Here is a 23,388-nt window from a genome sequence, read left to right as displayed (position 1 = left end):
GGGTTGGTCAGCAGCCTACAAGGCATATGATTACTGTGTTTGTAAACACATTCTCAGAGATCCAATAAATTCCTGAGTTCAGCCAATTTGGCATATGTCCTTCAGTCATGCCATTTCCATGATGGTCTACTAGAATGCAGACCTGGGTTGAAATACTATTTGAAATAATTTCAGATACTCTATCTGTGCTTGATTGAGCTTGCCTGGCTTAAGGGACCAATAGAATAGTTCCAAAACGGTGAACACCGCCCATCTGGCACTGCAAGCAGGCTAGAGCAAACTCTCAAAGTATTTGAAAGATGTCAAATAGTATTTGAACCCAGGTCTGCTAAAATGGTGGCTGGATGACTTATCACTGGCAAGGAGAAGCCACGTGTGCATAAATCTTCTAAGGCCTGCAATACTGAGACGACAGCAGTCGCGCCTTCTCTTCATAATGACCTAGCCTAGAGACGCATACAGTCTTAGAAAAAAAGGTGCTATCTAAATTAAGTGGTTTAAATGTTTCAATTACCCCTTTAGGCTAATTGAGCATTAATAAATTGGCGACAGCTGTATGCCCTTAACTTATCTGTTTCATGTCTCAGATACACAAAAAAGGTTATATCTGGAACCTTAAAGGGTTCTTCTGCTATCCCCATAGGAGAACCCTTTGAATAACCCTTTTTGGTTCCAGGTAGAACCCTTTTGAGTTCCATGTAGAACCTTTTCACAGAGAGTTCCACATGGAACCAAAAAGGGTTCTACCTGGAACCAAAAAGGGTTCTCCGATGGGGACAGCCAATGAATCCTTTTGGAACCCTTTTTTTCTAAGAGTGTATTGTCACAACATCACAACTGTACCTGATTCAAACCACAGCAAGTGCAGTAATGTTTGTGAATGAGAGTCACATATGTTTAGCAATGATCAAATAATCCTAATACTGTACATACACTGAAAAGTGCAGGTGTCTTATTGTGCTGTCCATGTGAAACTCTCCCTGGTTTGACCTTAATGTTTCTTTGTAAAAATAAAGGCACAACTTGACTGTTCCGACAAATGTTTTTTTAGTCACAGAGAAAATGTCAGGTCTGCTGAGTGAAAACTTGAACATTGTGAAAATTCTTTGTGCGTTTACTGTGAACACTGAGGCTGTACCAGCTATAAGTTACAGTTTTAACAGGGGTCAAGTAGGCTACTTTGGCTATATGATCATAATGTAGAGTAGGCCTACCAGAGTGGTCTACCATCAAAAACAATGGAGAAAATGCATCCCATAACATTTTAACATGGAAATAGCTGTTCTATCATTCAGCCTACAGTAGCAGCCAATGTGTGGTGTTCAATGTAGGCCTACATTCCATGAGACTTTTGAAAAAGACATGCACGGCTTGATATTAACCTGTTTATCCACTCAGGAGGTGAATGAACATGTTGTGTTGTTTGATGCAAGAAAGTACTTTACAAAATAAAAAGCATCATTATTCCCATACCATTATTACAGAGAATCAGACAAATGATGCTACCCTCTGCCTATTGGCTACTTAGCTTATTCAACCCTGTCTCAAAATACAACACTGCCCCTTTAAGACAAAAAAAAAGTTATTTACCTGTGCTGTTGTAGGAAGCAATCACTACCCCATTGCTGACCACAAATTATCTATAACTGGGCTAATAACTCACTAACTAGCAAAGGATATTAACAAATGTGCACACGTCGCTACATGTAGCTCTCGCTTTGATCTCAAAATAAGCGCATCTACTCACGACTGCTCATGCTGTAAACACAGTCAAGTTCAACGTGAATGGCACAGATCCATTTATGGCAATGGTCTATTTGCATATAGGCCTACTGCAGCTCTGATTGGTTATGGCACACCAGTCTGTGTAGAGTACGGGCCTGAGTGTGCCTGTCAATGCAATATAATCCTACTAAGACGCGTTCTGCCTACAACAAAATCTCTTGCATAGTTAGTTTTGTTTCGGTATGTTGCATTGAAAGTGGCTAATATTGCGTTGATTCGATCACAATTCCCACAGTAAAGGGAAACGTTGTTAGGTGTTAACTAACGGGAAAACTCTGGAAAGTTGAGTGAAGTTCAATCTTGTGCTTCTCTGCATGGGCTGATATTTCTTCTGCGCAGCAGTCCCGGGGAGCTAGACGCAACATTGCACACACTTTTTCCCATTATGAATATGAATATTTGATTGAACGTTTTTGTCAGTGTGACCTTTTCATTTCACTTGACGTTACTTACCATCACAATAAGGGGGAAAGCTGACTAAATATAAAACACAAACCCCACAGTGAAACTGGACTTTCCAGTCCAACAACCCTCCTAAGTACACAACAGTAGATAATTACTAATGTGGACTGGCTGTGTGAACAGGTGGTTTAGATCATGCCATTCTAGGCTCTACAAGTCAAAGTTCGAGCTCCAGTTCAAGCTCAATATCGCCCATGCTGCTACTTATTTGGACATAGAGAAATGAGCACCAATGACAGCACTCTGAGAGAGACATAAGCTAGTTTAGTGTGGGTGTTGTTTTGAACCCTGAACTGGAGGTATTTGCTGGCAAGTGCCTGTTGTTGATGTGGTTAAGGGAAAAAGCCATTGAAAACTCCAATGTTAGACAGACTTGGCTAGCCCTAGCTGATGTTGTGGTAGCAGTGGATCACATATTTTTGCACATAGCTCCATGTGATGGTAGTATGAGGTATGTTTTTCTCCAATGGTGAGTTAAAGAGTAAAAATAACTCTAAACATGCTGTTGACATTAGGAATTTAACGTCAAACCATGTGACGACAGTGGGAAAGGGTGGAGAACAAAAACAAGGAGGAAAACAGATATATGGAGCAACTCCAGAATTCTGTAAGATTGGATTTGCTGGTGAAATGGATTTCATCTGAAATACTACTATACACTTAGTTTGCTTCAATTGCCCTGAGTTCTTCTTCCAAAAGTTCATATGGCAAGGACAGTGCAGACAAGCCTTCATTTTTTTGTCAAACTGATTTGGGATGGTATGTGCGTGTCAGAGTTTGTGTGAGTGAGTGGTCTATCCCAGACCCAAAGGCCACAACTTAATTTAGAGTTTTCAAGGAGCTTTATAATGTCCCTGTCAGAATGAAAATAACTCAGTCATTTGCCTTATACTGTAAGTTCTTTCATTTTTAAATGTATGCCCATTTCACAATGATGATGGAGGATTATGTTGCATTGTATTTGATTAATTAATACTGAGATTATAAAGCTTTGATGATGGAAATGTTAAAGGGAAACGGTCACATTTAGGACTCCTTCACAAAATTGCAACATTCATGTCTTCCATTGCTTTACCTACTGTGATGTCATATACATTATTTTCAGAATTATACCTGTCATAGATACTGTTACCTGTTGTGATGCTGAAAAGAATATAAACCTGCTATGACACTTCCTGTTCTATTTCATTTGCAGGTGTTCTTTTTGGTGCTTGGTAGAAGATGAGGAAACACCGGTTGTTACCGCTGTGCGCTCTTCTTGGCATCCTGTTCGCAGGACTTCTGCCCAAACTTGATGCCCAGGGACAGGAAGGTAAGCTTGACTCACTGTTTTTTTTCTTCAATTCAACTTGCAGGCCCTTGTGGTGCCCTCTCTTAGGCCCCTGTCAAAAATGATGTATTTGTCAGCCAAGCTCAGTATCGGTTATTATTTTGCACTTCAGATATCCATTGATCTTAGTAGCACCTGGAAGGCCTCATTATTTTATATTATTTTATATTTTTTTGGTACTTTTTACCCCTTTTTTCTCCCCAATTTTGTGAAATCCAATTGGTAGTTACAGTCTTGTCCCATCGCTGCAACTCCCGTACGGACTCGGGAGAGTCGAAGGTCGAGGGCCATGCGGAAGGCCTCATCTGTAACTGTGACCATCCAGGTTATTGAAAAATCTGTGGATCTGTACAAGTGCTGTTGAGGATCATCCTTGTTGTTTTCAGCACAAATAATTAAATTGACAAAAATGTCAGACATTTAACAAAATGTAAGAATGACAATGCTAATATTGTTGTTAAGCTAGAGTTGTATTTATATTTATGGGTTGAGGTTCCGCCTTTCTTGAAACAAGAAAAGTTTGGGAACAAGTCAAAAGTGTCTAGTTCCCTGCAGGAACTTAAAGGGCTTTTCATGGTATGAATGAGAAAAACTCAATATGAGATCTACTCAGGAATCACTGTAGCCTTAGAGCGCAAGTCCAGTGTCATGTTTTGGAGCCCTGGCCTCACAGTTCCGCCTAGTTTATGGTAGCATGTTGGCAGGTGAGGTGAGCTAAGGTGTACTGCCTTAATATTTTAGCACCAGTTGATAGGCCTAGTTTCCAGCTGTACTGTTGTTCGGTACATTAACAGGGTCGTGGTTACAGTCATACCACTGGACTTGCTCTGTCACGGCTCGGTGAGAGTCCTCAAAACCAGGTTTCTTCTTTTGAAGATTGCGCACAGGGCCTGGCTGCCGATATATACTTTCTAGTGGATTCATCCTGGAGCATGGGACAAGAGAACTTTGAGCACGTCCGACAGTTTCTGTACAGCGTGGTTAAAGCTCTGCACGAGGGTGGCGGTGGCAGATTTCAGTTTGCCCTTGTCCAGTACAGCGGCTCGCCCAAAACTGAGTTCCAACTGAACACATACCCATCTCCGCTGGGGGCCCTGGCCCATATCCGGGCCATGGCCTACCGAGGGGGCGGCACCCGCACGGGCCTGGGCCTGGACTTCCTCATCCGGGCCCATCTGAATGCGGCGGCTGGCAGCCGCGCTGGCATGGGTGTGGCCCAGGCGGTGGTGATCCTGACAGACGGGCGCTCCCAGGATGACGTGGCTGAGCCGGCGCAGGTGCTGCGGCTAGCAGGCGTGAACATGTTTGCGGTGGGAGTGCAGGACGCCGTGGACTGGGAGCTCAGGGAGATGGCTAGCGTGCCACAGGACGTACACGTGTTCAGCGTAGACTCTTTCCAGGCCCTGAGGGGTATTATCCAGGACTTAGTGGTGGGCTTGTGCGGCGCAGTCACCCAGGCCGGGGGTGCCCCCATGGCTGTCGAAGCCAAAGAAGTGCCTCGAGATGTGACAGGTAACAACAGGGGGCCTGTGTCACTACCATACTAATGCCCACATTATCATGTCAGAAGAAAGTAGCTGCAAATGTGTGGCCATGTCTGGATCGCGTCCTGTATTAACACAATTAAGGGGTATTTAACATGATAACCCTCATTTACCATCCACTGTCCGGCACCATTAACATCACTGTTTCTCATCATATTTTATTTGCCCGTAACACTATAAGATCACCACCCAGGTTTGCATGTTATTGACACTGAATGCTTCTCAGAAGAGGGCTTTTGATGGCACTGATGGCTGCTACGCCTCTTCCAAGACAGATTGACCAAATTTATAAAGCTTGCGCATGAACTGAGAACATGCCATCTCAGTCAATGGGAATATCCATTGCTTTTTTGATATGGTAAAGACATCACCATTCGTTTGCCAGTTTAGTTTGCTACATCAACATTGACTATGCAACAGTTACAAGCAGGATATTCAAACAATTCAACGTTCATGACAGACTGTTACAGGAGGATTATCATCTATTTACATGACACAGTAACAGGATATTCAATTCTATCATCTCTTTATTTGTCTATCTCTCTTTTCTTTATCATCAAATAAAGACAGATATGCAAAACACCTTCAGTCCATTATATTTGCCCTACAAAAATCACAACTGCTTTTGTCTCATTTAAACAAATCTCCATATATTAGACCCTTATAGCTTAGATCTTTGAAAAAGCGAATGAATAGCGGTGACAAGCTGTCTCTCCAATACGGCCTCCCGAAACACGGCGTGCAGCTTTTAACAATGGCTAACCACCCACCCACTGCTTGTGTGTCTTGTTTATGTTTGTTTGTGTTTAGTCTATGGTTTATCAGTAACTGTCAAACATGTGCATACTATTCTACAACTGAAACAGTGATGAACCTGCCTGGACTCATCCTTGACTTGCAGCAGAGCCTAGATCGAGAGATTTCAAGTTTTATCTAGCATAATATTGACAGGGCAAACACAGTGTAATATTAACAGGGCAAGTAAAAGATAACAGCTTAGCACAATGTACAATCAAATATTATAGAATAGTTATTTATTCTCTTAATTAACGGGAAGGGCTCTTAAGCATCAAGGATGGGCCACAGGGTCATGACTGGTACTCATTACTCTGAGGTCTGTAACATGAGTCTGCATGGAGTGGCTGAATTCAATGGAGTTGGCAGGAGGTTATGTTTAGGTTAATTATCATAGAACCCAAGCTGATATAAGACAGATAAAAAGGAGAAACTGACATTTTATGTTATACATGTTATACATATGTTAAAAAAAAACAATTTTAATATAATTATCATATTATGAGTATATTTTAAGTACAGTGCTACATTGGTAATGTTCTGTTGGGGTTGTTCATTTTCGCACTGAACTAAATTTTTATTTAAATAATCATAAATAACACATTTTGCAGAAAAATACATTTGTGGAGTATTTTAGCAAGCTACAGGGTCATGCTCAGAATAATTTGCATCCATCATCACTTCAGCCCAAGATCTAATCACTCCTTGGTTCAGCCTACATGCAGTATAATGTGCTTTTGTGATGTTTTTTTTAATGATTGATTGTGTTCATGAATGTTACATGCAATGATGTGCCAGCATGTTGTCTTTCTCTCCCTTTCTCTGTTTTAACGCTTTCACGTTGCATTTTGTTTCTGTTTTGTCTCTCTCTCTCTCCCTTTTAAGCACAAGAGTCAGCTGACCTTGTACTCTTAATTGACGGATCTGAGAACGTTGGAGAGGCCAACTTCCCCCGCGTGCGCGATTTGGCTATGAAAGTCATTGAGGGCCTCGATGTGGGCAGGGACACAATTCGGGTGGCTGTGGCTCTGTACAGCGTGGACCCAAAGGTTCAGTTCTTTCTAAATAACTATGACACCAAAGCCGCTGTCCTGGACGCTGTGAAGGCCCTTCAGTTCAAAGGCGGCGATGAGGCTAACCTTGGAGCCGCCTTGGAGGAAGTCGCTGAGAGGCTGTTGAATCCGGCATCAGGGGGCAGGGGAGAGGAGGGGGTGCCCCAAGCTCTGGTGGTGATCAGTGCTGGGCCGTCCAACGACGATTTCAGTGCGGGTGACAGGGCTCTAAAGGCAGCAAGCATTATCACGTTTGGCGTGGTGGTCGGCGGCGCGGCTACCGCCGAGCTGGAGACTATCGCCACAGACAAGAGCTTTGTTCTGACGGCCCCCGATTTCAGGGCAGTGGCAAGCATGGGTGACCAGTTGCTACCATATATTAACGGGGTGGCCCAGCGCACCATTGTCATTCAGAATGAATTCACAGAAGGTAGGTAACTTCAATGCAAGGTAGGAGTGGGTGCGGGGTTCATGGAAAAAAATATTTCGTGTGTCTTGTAGCTGATTCCATACTTGAGGTAAGAATAATAAATCGCTGACAGCTAATTTGAAGGGGTTATATGTGATACATTCATGACACCTTTATGAGTGTTTCAATAAGACATTTATTCAACATTATTCAAGAGACATTTTCTAAATGAAAGTCCCTTAGAATAGTTCTTTAGCTTGTTCAATTTACCGACGCAGTGCCCAACCCCCTTACACCACACACAACAGGCTGGTAGCAGCACAGGGTCAGCCTCAGAGCACTAGGTTAGCCGTTGCTATTGCTTTGCTCAAGGCCACAAATGGCAACAAAACAAATAGTAATTTAACCTTTTCACACGTACCAACAAACGGGTGTGATCACTCTACAGTGGTCCCTGCAGCGTTCCTCAACCCAGTGTGATTAGAACGCTTATTTAGAACGTCCAGTTTCGATTGATGCAACAGTCAGCATTTGAGCTAACCACACTGTTTTTTAACAGAAACATTTTGCACAAACACAGTCCTTACAAAGTAATGTCCTGAATGTGACCAGTTTATTTTTGGATGCAATGTTCAGACATTCACAGAAGTAGCGACAGCATACACAATCATCCAAACTGGAAAATATAGGCTACGTTAGTCCTAGCGCTAACTGAGGAAAGATTGACGTAACACAAGCGGTCATATTTAGATAACTCTCGGCTGTCAGAAACCACAATATGAATTAGCTAATAGCAATTACTATTTATAATTCATCACATCGCGGGTGAGCTCACCATTGATCAAAATAATTGAGCACACTTTCTAGAAATCGAAAGTAATCCGTCGATGGGTAGTTTGTGCACGCCACAATGTTTTTTCTTCTTCGCGTCAACCAAAGATAATAAGACGAGACAAGATGAGTTTGGTCTGTTTGCAGTATGCATGTTGAATGGGGTGTGTCGTCTACGATCATTCACTTCCCTTCATTCACTTCCGGAAGTTTACCCTTCATCTCATTATAACATCTTTGGTCTGACAGACGTTTACGTGACACCCAGAATGCATTGTATAATATCAACAAACATGGCGCCACACATAGATGGCAAATAGCTTAGCATTAGCTCATTGTAATCAATACAACCTTCAAAAAAGTATTTTACACAAATCATAGGTGTCCATTACAACCTATGCATTAATCAGAATGCATTATTTGTCACCAGTACTTGAAAACATTACAACTGTAAATACATTATGCTCCATACATACAGTTGAATTCTGAAGTTTACATACACTAAGGTTGGAGTCATTAAAACTTGTTTTTCAACCACTCCACAAATGTCTTGTTAACAAACTATAGTTTTGGCAAATTACTTGTGTGCATGACACAAGTAATTTTTCCAACAATTGTTTACAGACAGATTATTTCACTTATAATTCACAGTATCACAATTCCAGTGGGTCAGAAGTTTACATACACTAAGTTGACTGTACCTTTAAACAGCTTGGAAAATTCCAGAAAATGATCTCATGGCTTTAGAAGCTTCTGATAGGCTAACTGACATCATTTGAGTCAATTGGAGGTGTACCTGTGGATGTATTTCAAGGCCTACCTTCAAACTCAGTGCCTCTTTTCATGACATCATGGGAAAGTCAAAAGATATCAGCCAAAACCTCATTCAAAAATGGTAGACCTCCACAAGTCTGGTTCATCCTTGGGAGCAATTTCCAAACGCCTGAAGGTACCACGTTCATCTGTACAAACAATAGTACGCAAGTATAAACACCATGGGACCACACAGTCGTCATACCGCTCAGGAAGGAGACACGTTCTGTCTCCTAGAGATTAACGTACTTTGGTGCGAAAAGTGCAAATCAATCCCAGAACAACAGCAAAGGACCTTGTGAAGATGCTGGAGGAAACTGGTACAAAAGTATCTATATCCACAGTAAAACGAGTCCTATATTGACATAACTTGAAAGGCCGCTCAGCAAGGAAGAAGCCACTGCTCCAAAACCGCCATAAAAAAGCAAGACTACGGTTTGCAACTGCACATGGGGACAAAGATCGTACTTTTTGGAGAAATGTTCTCTGGTCTGATGTAACAAAAATAGAACTGTTTGGCCATAATGACCATCATTATGTTTGGAGGAAAAAGGGGAAGGCTTGCAAGCCGAAGAACACCATCCCAACCGTGAAGCACGGTGGTGGCAGCATCATGCTGTGGGGGTGCTTTGCTGCAGGAGGGACTGGTGCACTTCACAAAATAGATGGCATCATGAGGAAGGAAAATGATGTAGATATATTGAAGCAACATATCAAGACATCAGTCAGGAAGTTAAAGCTTGGTCGCAAATGGGTCTTCCAAATGGACAATGACCCCAAGCATACTTCCAAACTTGTGGCAAAATGGCTTAAGGACAACAAAGTCAAGGTATTGGATTGGCCATCACAAAGCCCTGACCTCAATCCAATAGAAAATGTGTGGGCAGAACTGAAAACGCCTGTGCCAGCAAGGAGGCCTAAAAACCTGACTCAGTTATACCAGCTCTGTCAGGAGGAATGGGCCACAATTCACCCAAATTATTGTGGGAAGCTTGTGGAAGGTTACCCGACATGTTTGACCCAAGTTAAACAATTTAAAGGCAATGCTACCAAATACTAATTGAGTGTATGTAAACTTCTGACCCACTTGGAATGTGATGAAAGAAATAAAAGCTGAAATAAATCATTCTCTCTACTATTATTCTGACACTTCACATTCTTAAAATAAAGTGGTGATCCTAACTGACCAAAGACAGGGAATTTTTACTAGGATTAAATGTCAGGAATTGTGAAAAACTGAGTTCAAATGTATTTGGCTAAGGTGTACAGTGGGGAAAAAAAGTATTTAGTCAGCCACCAATTGTGCAAGTTCTCCCACTTAAAAAGATGAGAGAGGCCTGTAATTTTCATCATAGGTACACGTCAACTATGACAGACAAATTGAGAATTTTTTTCTCCAGAAAATCACATTGTAGGATTTTTAATGAATTTATTTGCAAATTATGGTGGAAAATAAGTATTTGGTCACCTACAAACAAGCAAGATTTCTGGCTCTCACAGACCTGTAACTTCTTCTTTAAGAGGCTCCTCTGTCCTCCACTCGTTACCTGTATTAATGGCACCTGTTTGAACATGTTATCAGTATAAAAGACACCTGTCCACAACCTCAAACAGTCACACTCCAAACTCCACTATGGCCAAGACCAAAGAGCTGTCAAAGGACACCTGAAACAAAATTGTAGACCTGCACCAGGCTGGGAAGACTGAATCTGCAATAGGTAAGCAGCTTGGTTAGAAGAAATCAACTGTGGGAGCAATTATTAGGAAATGGAAGACATACAAGACCACTGATAATCTCCCTCGATCTGAGGCTCCACGCAAGATCTCACCCCGTGGGGTCAAGATTATCACAAGAACGGTGAGCAAAAATCCCAGAACCACACGGGGGGACCTAGTGAATGACCTGCAGAGAGCTGGGACCAAAGTAACAAAGCCTACCATCGGTAACACACTACGCCGCCAGGGACTCAAATCCTGCAGTGCCAGACGTGTCCCCCTGCTTAAGCCAGTACATGTCCAGGCCCGTCTGAAGTTTGCTAGAGTGCATTTGGATGATCCAGAAGAGGATTGGGAGAATGTCATATGGTCAGATGAAACCAAAATAGAACTTTTTGGTAAAAACTCAACTTGTCGTGTTTGGAGGACAAAGAATGCTGAGTTGCATCCAAAGAACACCATACCTACTGTGAAGCATGGGGGTGGAAACATCATGCTTTGGGGCTGTTTTTCTGCAAAGGGACCAGGACGACTGATCCGTGTAAAGGAAAGAATGAATGGGGCCATGTATCGTGAGATTTTGAGTGAAAACCTCCTTCCATCAGCAAGGGCATTGAAGATGAAACGTGGCTGGGTCTTTCAGCATGACAATGATCCCAAACACACCGCCCGGGCAACGAAGGAGTGGCTTCGTAAGAAGCATTTCAAGGTCCTGGAGTGGCCTAGCCAGTCTCCAGATCTCAACCCCATAGAAAATCTTTGGAGGGAGTTGAAAGTCCGTGTTGCCCAGCGACAGCCCCAAAACATCACTGCTCTAGAGGAGATCTGCATGGAGGAATGGGCCAAAATACCAGCAACAGTGTGTGAAAACTTACAGAAAACATTTGACCTGTGTCATTGCCAACAAAGGGTATATAACAAAGTATTGAGAAACTTTTGTTATTGACCAAATACTTATTTTCCACAATCATTTGCAAATAAATTCATTAAAAATCCTACAATGTGATTTTCTGGATTATTTTTTCTCATTTTGTCTGTCATAGTTGACGTGTACCTATGATGAAAATTACAGACCTCTCTCATCTTTTTAAGTGGGAGAACTTGCACAATTGGTGGCTGACTAAATACTTTTTTCCCCCACTGTATGTAAACTTCCGACTTCAACTGTACATACGTACATACTGTATGCTACTGTAGAAACCACAGCACGATATACAGAAAATAAGGCACTTAATTTGATAGGAACGCACACATGTCCGAAGTTATTATTTGTAAGGAAAATAACAAAGAAGGCAATGCGAGCACCAGCCAGAAAATGTGCCAATTCATGCAAGACTGCGCAAATGTCTGCATACTTGATCTGCGGAAACATTGGTGAAGTGCTTGGGCTCTCCTCGAAGAGAGAAGTTTGTCCGGGTCAGTAAAGCCTCAAACATAAATTGTCCGCAACACTGAAATGGGCTACTTCTATGTGAATTAATGAGGAGGCGGAACACACCTCAATTCAAACTGTTGTTAGAAAATACAAATTGTTAGAAAATTGAAACATAGCCTATAGATAATTAGCAGGCAGCGCGTGTTAACTGTCCTGTTGCATAACAATAACATTTTGGAACAGTGAGAGCATTCTGACATCACGTGCATAAAACAACTCATGCTGGGGCGACCATTCGAGATATTTGGAACTCATGTGTGAAAAGGTTAAAAGTGCAATATGTAGACAGCTCCGCCATTTCCTGATTGCTAAAATTCAAAAATGTTCGCCTGATTTCAGTTTGTGCCAAAACAAGCAATATAGTATAGTGTATATAGTGTAGGGAATCATTGTCATATCTAAACCGCTGTGAAATATATTTTCAGCTGTTTGAAGCTGGTGTATAAAACCGAAAATGAAAAGGCGCAAAAAGGGAAGCATACAAAATATTGCACATAGAGCGGATCTACTGCTTATCAGACTTGCTTTCAATGAGAATGACAGATTAACTCACATTTCTATCTGAAATCTGTCAGGTCCTACATAAAGCTGCATAATGGATCTTTAAATATCTAAAATATTTTTGTTGTGCTTGATTGAGCTATGCTGGCAGAATGGAACCAATGGAATAGTCCCAAATGTGGCACACAAGTAACACCTGCAAACATCTGGCTCACTTCCACAAGATGTCCTATTAGCCATTGTATTTGAACCGTCAACGTTCTACTTACTGGCCCGCCTCAAGGTTTGAAGCTACCTGACACACTTTGGTTCTCTGATTTTCTTTATTGATTTATCTATTTAGAATTTTTTTTTAAAGTACTGTAATGAAAATTGACTTTTGTTTTAAAAACGTATCTTGCATAAATGTGTTATGAATGTTTTTGTTGTTATGAATAATACTGCAACACTCAAAAAGTTATCATGACTGGTTTCATGAAGGTGTTAATGTATACGTGTAATTTTTTACCTTACGTGGTATCATGTAAGGTGTTAATAATTCATTGCACTTAATCTAATTGTAAGACAGCAGGTGCTTGCAATTTGGGGGTTAAGGGTACGCTCTTTATTGATCTCAATCTAATAGTTCAATATAATATTAATATTGAAATGGATAACATTTCACAAATATGGTGTGAGGACAATTGTGATGACAGTTATAACAATAGAAAGACAAGATAGCATCTTGACCTGATTTCTAACATTAACCAGCTTGTTGACAATAAATAACAGACCTAACAAGTGCACAAGCATTACTAAACATAAACAAAATGAACTGACTACTGAAATAGTTTATTCAATTGGCTATATACAGCTGACATACAAAAAAGCAACATGATATACACCACCAGTCAAGAGTTTGGACACACCTACTCATTCAAGGGTTTTTCTTTTATTTGGACTATTTTTTACATTGTAGAATAATAGTGAAGACATCAAAACTATGAAATAACACATATGGAATCATGTAGTAAACAAAAAAGTGTTTAAAAAAAATCTAAATATACGTTATATTTGAGAATCTTCAAAAATATTGTGGCTAGCTCAAGTGCTGACTGTTGCGTCAATCGAAACTGGACATTCTAAATAAGCGTTCTAATAACACCGGTTTGAGCGTACGCTGCAGGGACCACTGTAGAATGATCACACCCTTTGACTTGATGACAGCTTTGCACACTCTTGGCATTCTCTCAACCAGCTTCACCTGGAATGCTTTTCCAACAGTCTTGAAAGAGTTCCCACATGCTGAGCACTTGTTGACTGCTTTTCCTTCACTCTGCGGTCCGACTCATCCCAAACCATCTCAATTGGGTTGAGGTCGGGGGATTGTGGAGGCCAGGTCATCTGATGCAGCACTCCATCACTCTCCTTCTTGGTAAAATAGCCCTTACACAGCCAGGAGGTGTGTTGGGTCATTGTCTCGTTGAAAAACAAATGATAGTCCCACTAAGCCCAAACCAGATGGAATGGCGTATCGCTGCAGAATGCTGTGGTAGCCATGCTGGTTAAGTGTGCCTTGAATTCTAAATAAATCACAGACAGTGTCAACAGCAAAGCACCCCCACACCATAACACCTCCTCCTCCATTCTTTACAGTGGAAAATACACATGCGGAGATCATCCGTTCACCCACACCGCGTCTCACAAAGACACGGCAGTTGGAACCAAAAATCTCCAATTTGGACTTTAGACGAAAGGACAAATTCCACCGGTCAAATGTCCATTGCTCGTGTTTCTTGGCCCAAGCAGGTCTCTTCTTCTTATTGGTGTCCTTTAGTAGTGGTTTCATTGCAGTAATTCGACCATGAAGGCCTGATTCACATAGTCCCCTCTGAACAGTTAATGTTGAGATGTGTCTCTTACTTCAACTCTGTGAAGCATTTATTTGGGCTGCAATTTCTGAGGCTGGTAACTCTAATGAACTTATCCTCTGCAGCAGAGGTAACTCTGGGTCTTCGATTCCTGTGGCGGTGCTCATGAGAGCCAGTTTCATCATAGCGCTTGATGGTTTTTGCAAGTGCACTTGAAGAAACTTTCAAAGTTCTTGAAATGTTCCGTATTGACTGACCTTCATGTCTTAAAGTAATGATGGACCGTAGTTTCTGTTTGCTTATTTGAGCTGTTCTTGCCATAATATGGACTTGGTCTTTTACCAAATAGGGCTATCTTCTGTATATCCCCCCTACCTTGTCACAACACAGCTGATTGGCTCAAACGCATTAAGAAGGAAATAAATTCCACAAATTAACTTTTAAGTAGGCACACCTGTTAATTGAAATGAAAAGCTGTCATCAAGGCAAAGGGTGGCTATTTGAAGAATCTCAAATATATAATATATTTTGATTCGTTTAACACTTTTTTGGTTACTACATAATTCCATATGTGTTATTTCATAGTTTTGATGTCTTCACTACTATTCTACAATGTAGAAAATTGTAAACATAAAGAAAAACCCTGGAATGAGTAGGTGTGTCCAAACTTTTGACTGGTACTGTAGCAGGTTTGGTATAGTTTGGTTATCTTGCTGTCTTACTTATATGTAGATGTTGTTTATACAGTTTTCTAGATTTACTGTAAATCTTTTCATCTCTTCCTGTGAAGCAGGAACGTCATTTTATTGCATCAGGTTTTCATTTCATTGGTGGGCCCTATTGTAAAGTAGAAGCTATTCATTTTTGGAAGTAAACTACAGTTACCCCCTTCTCTTAAAGAAGTAGCATAACATTGAACACCTCCAAATTGGCACCATTTCACCATGGTGAAATAAGTATAGCCAGTTATAATTGTAATGGCTTAGCTGATAATAACAAAAGAAGAACAATATTTACATGGCTCAAAGAGAAGGAATATAATATCTATTGTATACAGGAAACTCATTCAACAATTCGAGATGAAGTAGCGTGGAAAAAAGAATGGGGGGGGGGAAATATACTTCTCCCATGGGCAAAGAAATTCAAAAGGGGTGATGATATTAATTAATAGTAATTTCGATCCAAATGTGCAAATTGTACAAATAGATACACAAGGTAGATGGATTATTTTAAATATGTTATTGGACCATAAACAGATATGGCTCATTAACCTTTACGGACCAAATAATGATGATCCACAATTCTTTGACAATATATATAATAAATTATCAAGCCTGCAAGCAACTCAAGACAATATTATTATGGTGGGGGATTATAATACTGTTTTAAATAGCTCAATGGACCGTAAAGGAAATCACACCACAAACAATCACCCACATGCTCTTAAGGAAATTGTGAATGTCATGGATACATTAGAACTAGTAGATATATGGAGGCTTAAATATACTGATCTAGTGAGATATACATGGCGGAGACTGAATCAAGCTAGTCGTCTTGACTTCTTTCTTATCTCATTCTCGTTGGCACCAAAAGTAAAAAAAGTGTTGATAGGGGACAGAATGCGGTCAGACCATCATGTAATAGGCATATATATTACTCTTACTGAATTTCCACGTGGGCGAGGATATTGGAAATTTAATCAAAGCCTATTGGATGATAATTTATTTATAATTAGAACAAAGGAATTTATAACTGATTTTTTCCAACATAACATAGGTACAGCGAATCCCCTTATTGTATGGGACACCTTTAAATGTGCCTTTAGAGGCCATGCAATTCAGTACTCATCTCGAAAACAAAAGCAATTTAGGTCAAAAGAGTTTATACTAAGAAAGGAAATAGAAAGTCTAACAGAACAGATAGATGGCAATAAAAACTGTAACATAGAGGCTCAGAATAAATTAGAGGAAAAACAAAAAGAAATGGAGAAACTTATTCAAGAAAGATCAAGTGTAACATATTATAAAAAATAAAGCAAACTGGATGGAATATGGGGAAAAATGCACAAAATTCTTTTTTAATCTTCAACATAGGAATGCTACCAAAAAGAACTTAATGAAACTGGTTACAATTGACGGAGTCACCCATGATTCACCAAATGACATTTTGAAGGAAGAAACAAAGTACTTTAAGCATATGTTTTCTTTTCAGTCGCCTCCATCTCCTCTAACTGAAGCTAATTGTAGAGATTTTTTTTCTATTGATAATGTCAAATTAACAGCCACACAGAAAGACTCATGTGAAGGTGAAATTACAGAGGAGGAACTTCTGGATGCAATTAAAGACTTTAAGTCTGGGAAAACTCCAGGGTTGGATGGCATACCAGTCGAGGTATACCAAACCTTTTTGATATACTAAGAGGACCGTTATTAGCATGTTTTAACCACTCCTATGTAAATGGTAGATTATCTGACACTCAAGAAGAAGGACTGATCTCATTATTACTGAAACAGGATACAAGTGGAAAATATAAAGATCCAGTCCATTTACAAAATTGGAGGCCCCTTACACTTCAGTGTTGTGATGCAAAAATCCTAGCAAAATGTATAGCGCATAGAATTAAAAAAGGTATTGCCGGATATTATTCATTCTAATCAGACAGGTTTTTTACATGGAAGATACATTGGAGATAATATAAGGCAAGTATTGGAAACATTAGAACACTATGGAAAATATGGGAAACCAGGCCTGCTATTCATAGCAGACTTTGAAAAGGCATTTGATAAAGTTCGACTGGGGTTTATATATAAATGCCTGGAGCATTTCAATTTTGGAGAATCTCTTATAAAATGGGTCAAAATCATGTATAGTAACCCTAGGTGTAAAATAGTAAATAATGGCTATTTCTCTGAAAGTTTTAAACTGTCAAGAGGAGTGAAACAAGGTTGTCCACTATCGGCATATCTATTTATTGTGGCCATCGAGATGTTAGCGATTAAAATCAGATCTAATAATAATATCAGAGGATTAGAAATAAAGACCTTAAAAACAAAGGTGTCATTGTACGCTGATGATTCATGTTTTTTTAAATCCACAACTAGAATCCCTCCACAGCCTCATAGAGGATCTAGATACATTTTCTAACCTCTCTGGATTACAACCAAATTATGACAAATGTACTATATTACGTATTGGATCACTAAAAATACAATTTTTACATTACCATGTAGTTTACCAATAAAATGGTCTGATGGTGATGTGGATATACTCGGAATACATATCCCAAAGGAAATAAATGATCTCACTTCAATAAATTTTAATAGAAAATTAGCAAAAATAGATAAGATCTTACTACCATGGAAAGGAAAATACCTGTCAATTTGTGGAAAAATCACCCTGATTAACTCATTAGTATTATCACAGTTTACCTATTTGCTTATGGTCTTGCCTACGCCTAGCGAACAGTTTTTTAAATTATATGAGAAAAAAATATTCAATTTTATTTGAACGGCAAGCCAGACAAAATTAAAAGAGCATATTTATATAATGAATATGAATTCGGAGGACAGAAATTATTAAATATTAAAGCATTAGACCTATCACTAAAAGCTTCAGTCTTACAAAAGTTATACTTAAATCCGAACTGGTTCTCAAGCAAATTAGTAAGATTGTCTCACCCAATGTTCAAGAAAGGCCTTTTTCCCTTTATTCAGATTACAACCTCACACTTTCAGTTATTTGAAAAGGAAATAATCTCCCAAATGTCACTATTTCTAAAACAAGCCATAGAAAGTTGGTTGCAATTTCAATTTAATCCTCCAGAAACGACAGAACAAATAATGCAACAAATATTGTGGTTAAATTCAAATATACTAATTGACAAAAAACCTTTATTTTTTGACAGAATGTTTAAAAAAGGTATAATCTTTGTAAATGATATCATCGGTAGGACTGGTGGAGTTATGACGCACATGCAGCTAACAAAAACATATGGAAATGTCTGCTCTACCCAAAATTACAACCAAATAATGGCAGCTTTACCGCAAAAATGGAAGAGGAAAGTGGAAGGGGGAGAAAGTAAGGAACTTGTCTGTCGGCCTTGCATTAAAGAACATAATTGGTTAAGGAAAACTGTGATAAATAAAAAAATATATCAGTTTCACTTAAGGACCAAAGGATTGACAGCCGTCCCATATAGATTGCAAAATAGTTGGGAAGAGATCTTTGATGTACCGATCCCATGGCATAGTGTTTATGAACTGACACGCAAAAACGACACCGGATTCAAAAATTAGAATCTTTCAATTTAAATTATTATATAAAATCCTTGCTACCAATAGAATGTTATTTATATGGGGGATACAATCTTCCCAGCTCTGCAGATTTTGCTGTGAAGAGACGGAATCATTGGACCATTTGTTTTGGTTCTGTCCATTTGTAGCTTGTTTTTGGACACTGGTCCAGGAATGGCTAAAGGATTGCAATATTTACCTGGAACTAACCTTGCAGATAGCATTACTGGGTGATCTGAAAAGCCATAGTCAATCAATCAATAATATAATAATACTTTTAGCAAAGCTGTTTATTTTTAACTCTCAATCTGTAGAAGCAATGAGAATAGAAAGGTTCAGAACTTTTGTAAAACATCACAGTACGGTTGAAATATATATGGCAAATAGAAATCCGATATGGATGGTGTTAAGAGATAGATGGGAGGTATTGAATAGAGTTGAAGGATGGGACTAATAACAAATAACAACAAATAATAACAAAGATAGCTAATAATGTAAAGCATACTGTGTCCATAATAAGTATATAGGCTGTATGTTGGGAGCTTTTGGGAAAGAGCACAGTTAGAAAGATATGGCATATAGAAGCAAACCGGATGGACATCATGAAAACGATCGGAGAGGTTGAGAGTAGAAGTAGTTCAGGAGCAAAAAATAAATAAATAATAATAATAATAATGATATGTATGTATGTATGTATGTATGTATGTATGTATATGTATATATATATGTATATATATAATAGAATTATTGTAAAATTAACTGTGTCCATAAGGTGTAGATAGTAAGTATAGACCGGAAGTAGAGGCCTGGGAATTGTTGTTCACTAATTTACTCCAAGTAGGGAAAGGATGGTGGGGTTGAAAAGTAATAAAGGGGAGTATATATATAAAAAAAATATATATATATAAAAAAAAAAAAAAAAAAACATGGGGGATTGGAAGTGATGCAGACAATTACATTGATAGAAGATACAATCTATCTGCAATATTAAGCTGATCCATTCCCCCAAAAAAAAAAAAAAAAAAAAATAAATAAATAAATTGGCACCATTTTCGAATTCCCAGAATGCCACACAGCTGCATTTGCATAATTTGCAGCGATTCAGAAGCCATTTCATACTTCTCCAGATGTTACAACTTTACCAATTTGAATAACTGTCCTAATAATAAGCCATTTGTTAGTGCCTTTATTAAACATGATGCTTTGTGAATGCATTCATTCATGTTAAATATGGCATTAATTAATTAATTACATTTGTAAGTGGATTAATTGCATCTCTACTTAGGCTATCATCAAGAGAGTATCACAGCTTTATTAGCTTTATGTAGCTAATAATAGCTAGCTTTTACATAGCTTACTCTAACATGTTACTGTATTTTCTCTTTCAGCCTTGGAAGTGGGAAAAAGGGACATCATTTTTCTCATTGACAGCACTATGGGCGCCACAATGATCAACTCTCTTCGTGAGTTTATCAAAAAGTTTGTTGACACCATGCCGATCGGACCGGATCAAGTGCAAGTGGGTGTGGCCCAGTTCAGCAACGCTGCCAGGCTTGAGATTGAGCTGAACGCATATGGATCCAAGGAAGACCTGAGTGCGGCCCTGGGCAGACTCAAGCCAAGACCAGGACAAGCGGTGAACATTGGGGCGGCCCTGGACTTTGTGAGGACCAACATGCTGAGGGCTGACAAGGGGAGTCGTATTCAGCATGGCGTGCCCCAGCTGGTTCTGTTAATGACCAGTAAGAAGTCCAGCGACAGTGTGGAGAAGGCTGCTGAGGCACTGCAGCGCATGGGGGTTCTGACCCTGGCTGCCGGCTCTAAGGCTGCCGATGAGCAGGAGCTGAAGCAGATTGCCTTTGATGAGAGCTTGGTGTTCATGCTGAAGGACTTCCGCATATTGCTCCGCAACCCCAAGGTGATTGTCTCTCCCCTCTCCACTCTATCGGGGATTGTGGTGACTGAGGAACCCACAGAGCCAGGTAATGCTCCTATCCTATCATTACTATGATTGATGCTAGCTACTTAAATTTAATTTATACCTAACGTGTAAGGTGACATTTTCTTATCCCAAGACTCCATAAGGCATTTAAAAATAATTGACATCTAATATTTGTGACTCGAATATTAGAATAGATGTAATTGTGTTATATATCTCCCCTGTTATCCCCAGTGGTTGAAATTACAACAGTGCAGACCCAGCGAGTAGTCAGAGACATCGTCTTTATGGTGGATGGCTCTAGCTACGTTGGGGGTGCCAACCTTCCGTACGTGCAGGATTTCATTGCCGGTGTGGTAAACCAGCTGGACGTGCGGCCCGACAGGGTGCGCATCGGCCTCATGCAGTTCACAGAGAACCCAAAGATTGAATTCTACCTGAACACGCACAACACAAAGCAAGATGTGCTGGCCAGCCTTGGTCAGCTCAGGCTAATGGGAGGGTCTGCTTTGAACACGGGAGCAGCTATGGATTACGCCCTTACCAACATGTTCCAGGCCTCGACTGGGTCACGTAAGAGGCAAGGTGTCCAACAGGTGCTTCTTCTGATCACTGGAGGCCCATCCCAGGATGAGGTTAAAAGGATAGCAGACAAAGTGGCCGTGGCGGGTGTACTGACCTTCACAGTCAGTGCTGGCCAGGCAGATGAGGCCCTCTTGAAGACGGTCGCTTTTGTTCCAGACTTGGCTTACCATGAAAGCATATTTGCTAACCTGCCAAGTGTTGTTGAACAGATCATGACTCCTTTGATTACTGTGGTCGGAGATACAGACATTGCAGTAACAGACATTGAAATAACTGAGGAACCTGGTGAGCTTTATGTTGTATTTTAGCTTTATTGCTACATGTTGGGTTAAACAGTGGATATTAAATATTAAAACATTTTAAATGGTATGAAAGACTGCATAATAATGCTATTGACTGAGAAAACTGAAGGTGGTGTTTCCTTTCCTCTTTTCTTACAGCAGTCGTTGGAGGCGAGAGGGATGTTGCGTTCCTGATTGACGGCTCTGATAATGTCCGAGCAGATTTCCCCTACATCCGGGACTTTATCATCAAAGTCATTGAGCCTCTTGATATTGGACAAGATAGAGTCCGGATTTCAGTTGTCCAACATAGTGAGAGGCCAGCTCCCAACTTCTACCTGAATACATATAAGGATAAGGCTGAAGTGTTAAGGGCCGTTAATGATCTAAGACTGTCCGGTGGACGGAGTCTAAACACTGGAATGGCCTTGAAATTCATGAAGGACACCATCCTGTCTCCGGTTCATGGTAGCCGTGCGGCCCAAAATGTCCCCCAGTTTTTGATTGTTTTGACCGGAGGCAAGTCTAAGGATAGCGTGAAGGAATCTGCTGGCGCTTTAAAGACCGATGGAGTGGTACCATTTGGCGTTGGTGTCAAGGATGCAGACCCTAAGCAAATCGAGGAGATTTCTCACAACCCATCCTTTGCTTTCAACGTGAAGGAATTCAGCCAGCTCAATACGGTCCAACAAAGGCTCAATAGCTATGTGAGCCTTCCCAAGGAAAAGCTGAAGGTTGTCCTGGAGGAAGGTAAGCAAAAGCTTTTCTAATGTTCTGTGTTGTGTGAAATGTCTGTCATTGTCTTCGCTCTTGATGATGCTCTTTGTGCTGTGATGTCTGTTTCTTCTAAATGTGCCTTGTTTGTTGTGTCTCAGCCTCTGTTCATACTGATGCTATCTCAGTTCATGCTGATGCTGTGAAAAGAGATATTGTATTCCTGCTGGATGGTTCTGATGGCACAAGGAGTGGATTCCCAGCATTGCGAGACTTTGTTCAAAGTGTAGTGGATAAACTCTCTGTGGAGGAAAACAGAGACAGAGTTTCTCTGGTTCAGTACGCTGACAAACCAGAGGCCCATTTCTATCTGAACTCGCAAAAAACAAAGGATGCCGTTATTCACGCCATAAGTAATATGAGACACAAGGGTGGAAGGAGCGTAAACACAGGGGCAGCTCTCCAGTTTGTGAGACACCACATCTTTACTGCCTCCTCTGGCAGTAGACGACTGGAAGGTGTGCCCCAGATCCTGATCCTTTTGACTAGCAAGAAATCCAGAGATGATGTTAAGGGCCCTGCTGTAGCTCTTAAAGATCTGGAAATTGTGTCAATGGTGGTCGGAGTTGGGGATGCCAATGTCCGTGAGTTGGAAATTATTTCCTTCCAACCTGGTTTCACATTCCAGGTCGCTGAGTTCTCTGAGTTGCCCTCAATCCAGCCACAGCTTGTTGCTACACTTAAAAGAATGTCAAAAGACACAGAAGAATCTGTGGCTCCTGTGACTCATGGAATTCCTGATTTAGTAGGTAAGAACTTCCGCTTGGATATGAGTATGCTAAATACAAGAAACATACCATATTCTTTATCTTTGGAACAATGCTGAAATTGAAGCATGATAAATACATGGATTAGCCTTTTGTAAACATAGTCTCAGTAGAGTATTTCCTACAATGTCGATACATTGTGCATTTTGGTAGAAAGGTGCTAGTATTTAGTTGCATGATTGAGAAACTCTTTGATTCAGAGCATTTATTGGCTTTTTATTCTCTTA

General features: G+C 40.2%; 1 protein-coding gene across 4 annotated transcripts in view; it reads left to right on the top strand.

Moving 5' to 3' along the window:
* The first annotated feature begins 3,433 nt into the window (after window positions 1-3,433).
* LOC121550741 (collagen alpha-3(VI) chain) overlaps window positions 3,434-23,388 on the top strand; it is an 87,375-nt gene continuing 67,420 nt past the window's right edge. For 3 of the 4 annotated variants that reach the window (XM_041863116.1, XM_041863110.1, XM_041863101.1), the window contains exons 1-5: window positions 3,434-3,559; window positions 6,802-7,398; window positions 20,204-20,797; window positions 20,989-21,624; window positions 21,780-22,370. In XM_041863116.1, coding sequence (XP_041719050.1) covers window positions 3,469-3,559; window positions 6,802-7,398; window positions 20,204-20,797; window positions 20,989-21,624; window positions 21,780-22,370 — 2,509 coding nt within the window. In that variant the 5' untranslated portion in view covers window positions 3,434-3,468. The remainder of the gene's footprint in view (window positions 3,560-6,801; window positions 7,399-20,203; window positions 20,798-20,988; window positions 21,625-21,779; window positions 22,371-23,388) is intronic. The other variant, XM_041863121.1, reaches the window with a different exon arrangement.

The sequence above is a fragment of the Coregonus clupeaformis genome, chromosome 4 (assembly GCF_020615455.1).
Source record: "Coregonus clupeaformis isolate EN_2021a chromosome 4, ASM2061545v1, whole genome shotgun sequence".
Classification (NCBI taxonomy): Eukaryota; Metazoa; Chordata; class Actinopteri; order Salmoniformes; family Salmonidae; genus Coregonus; species Coregonus clupeaformis.
The sequence above is the reverse complement of the archived record's forward strand: the minus strand, read 5'-3'. Positions and strand labels throughout refer to the sequence as shown.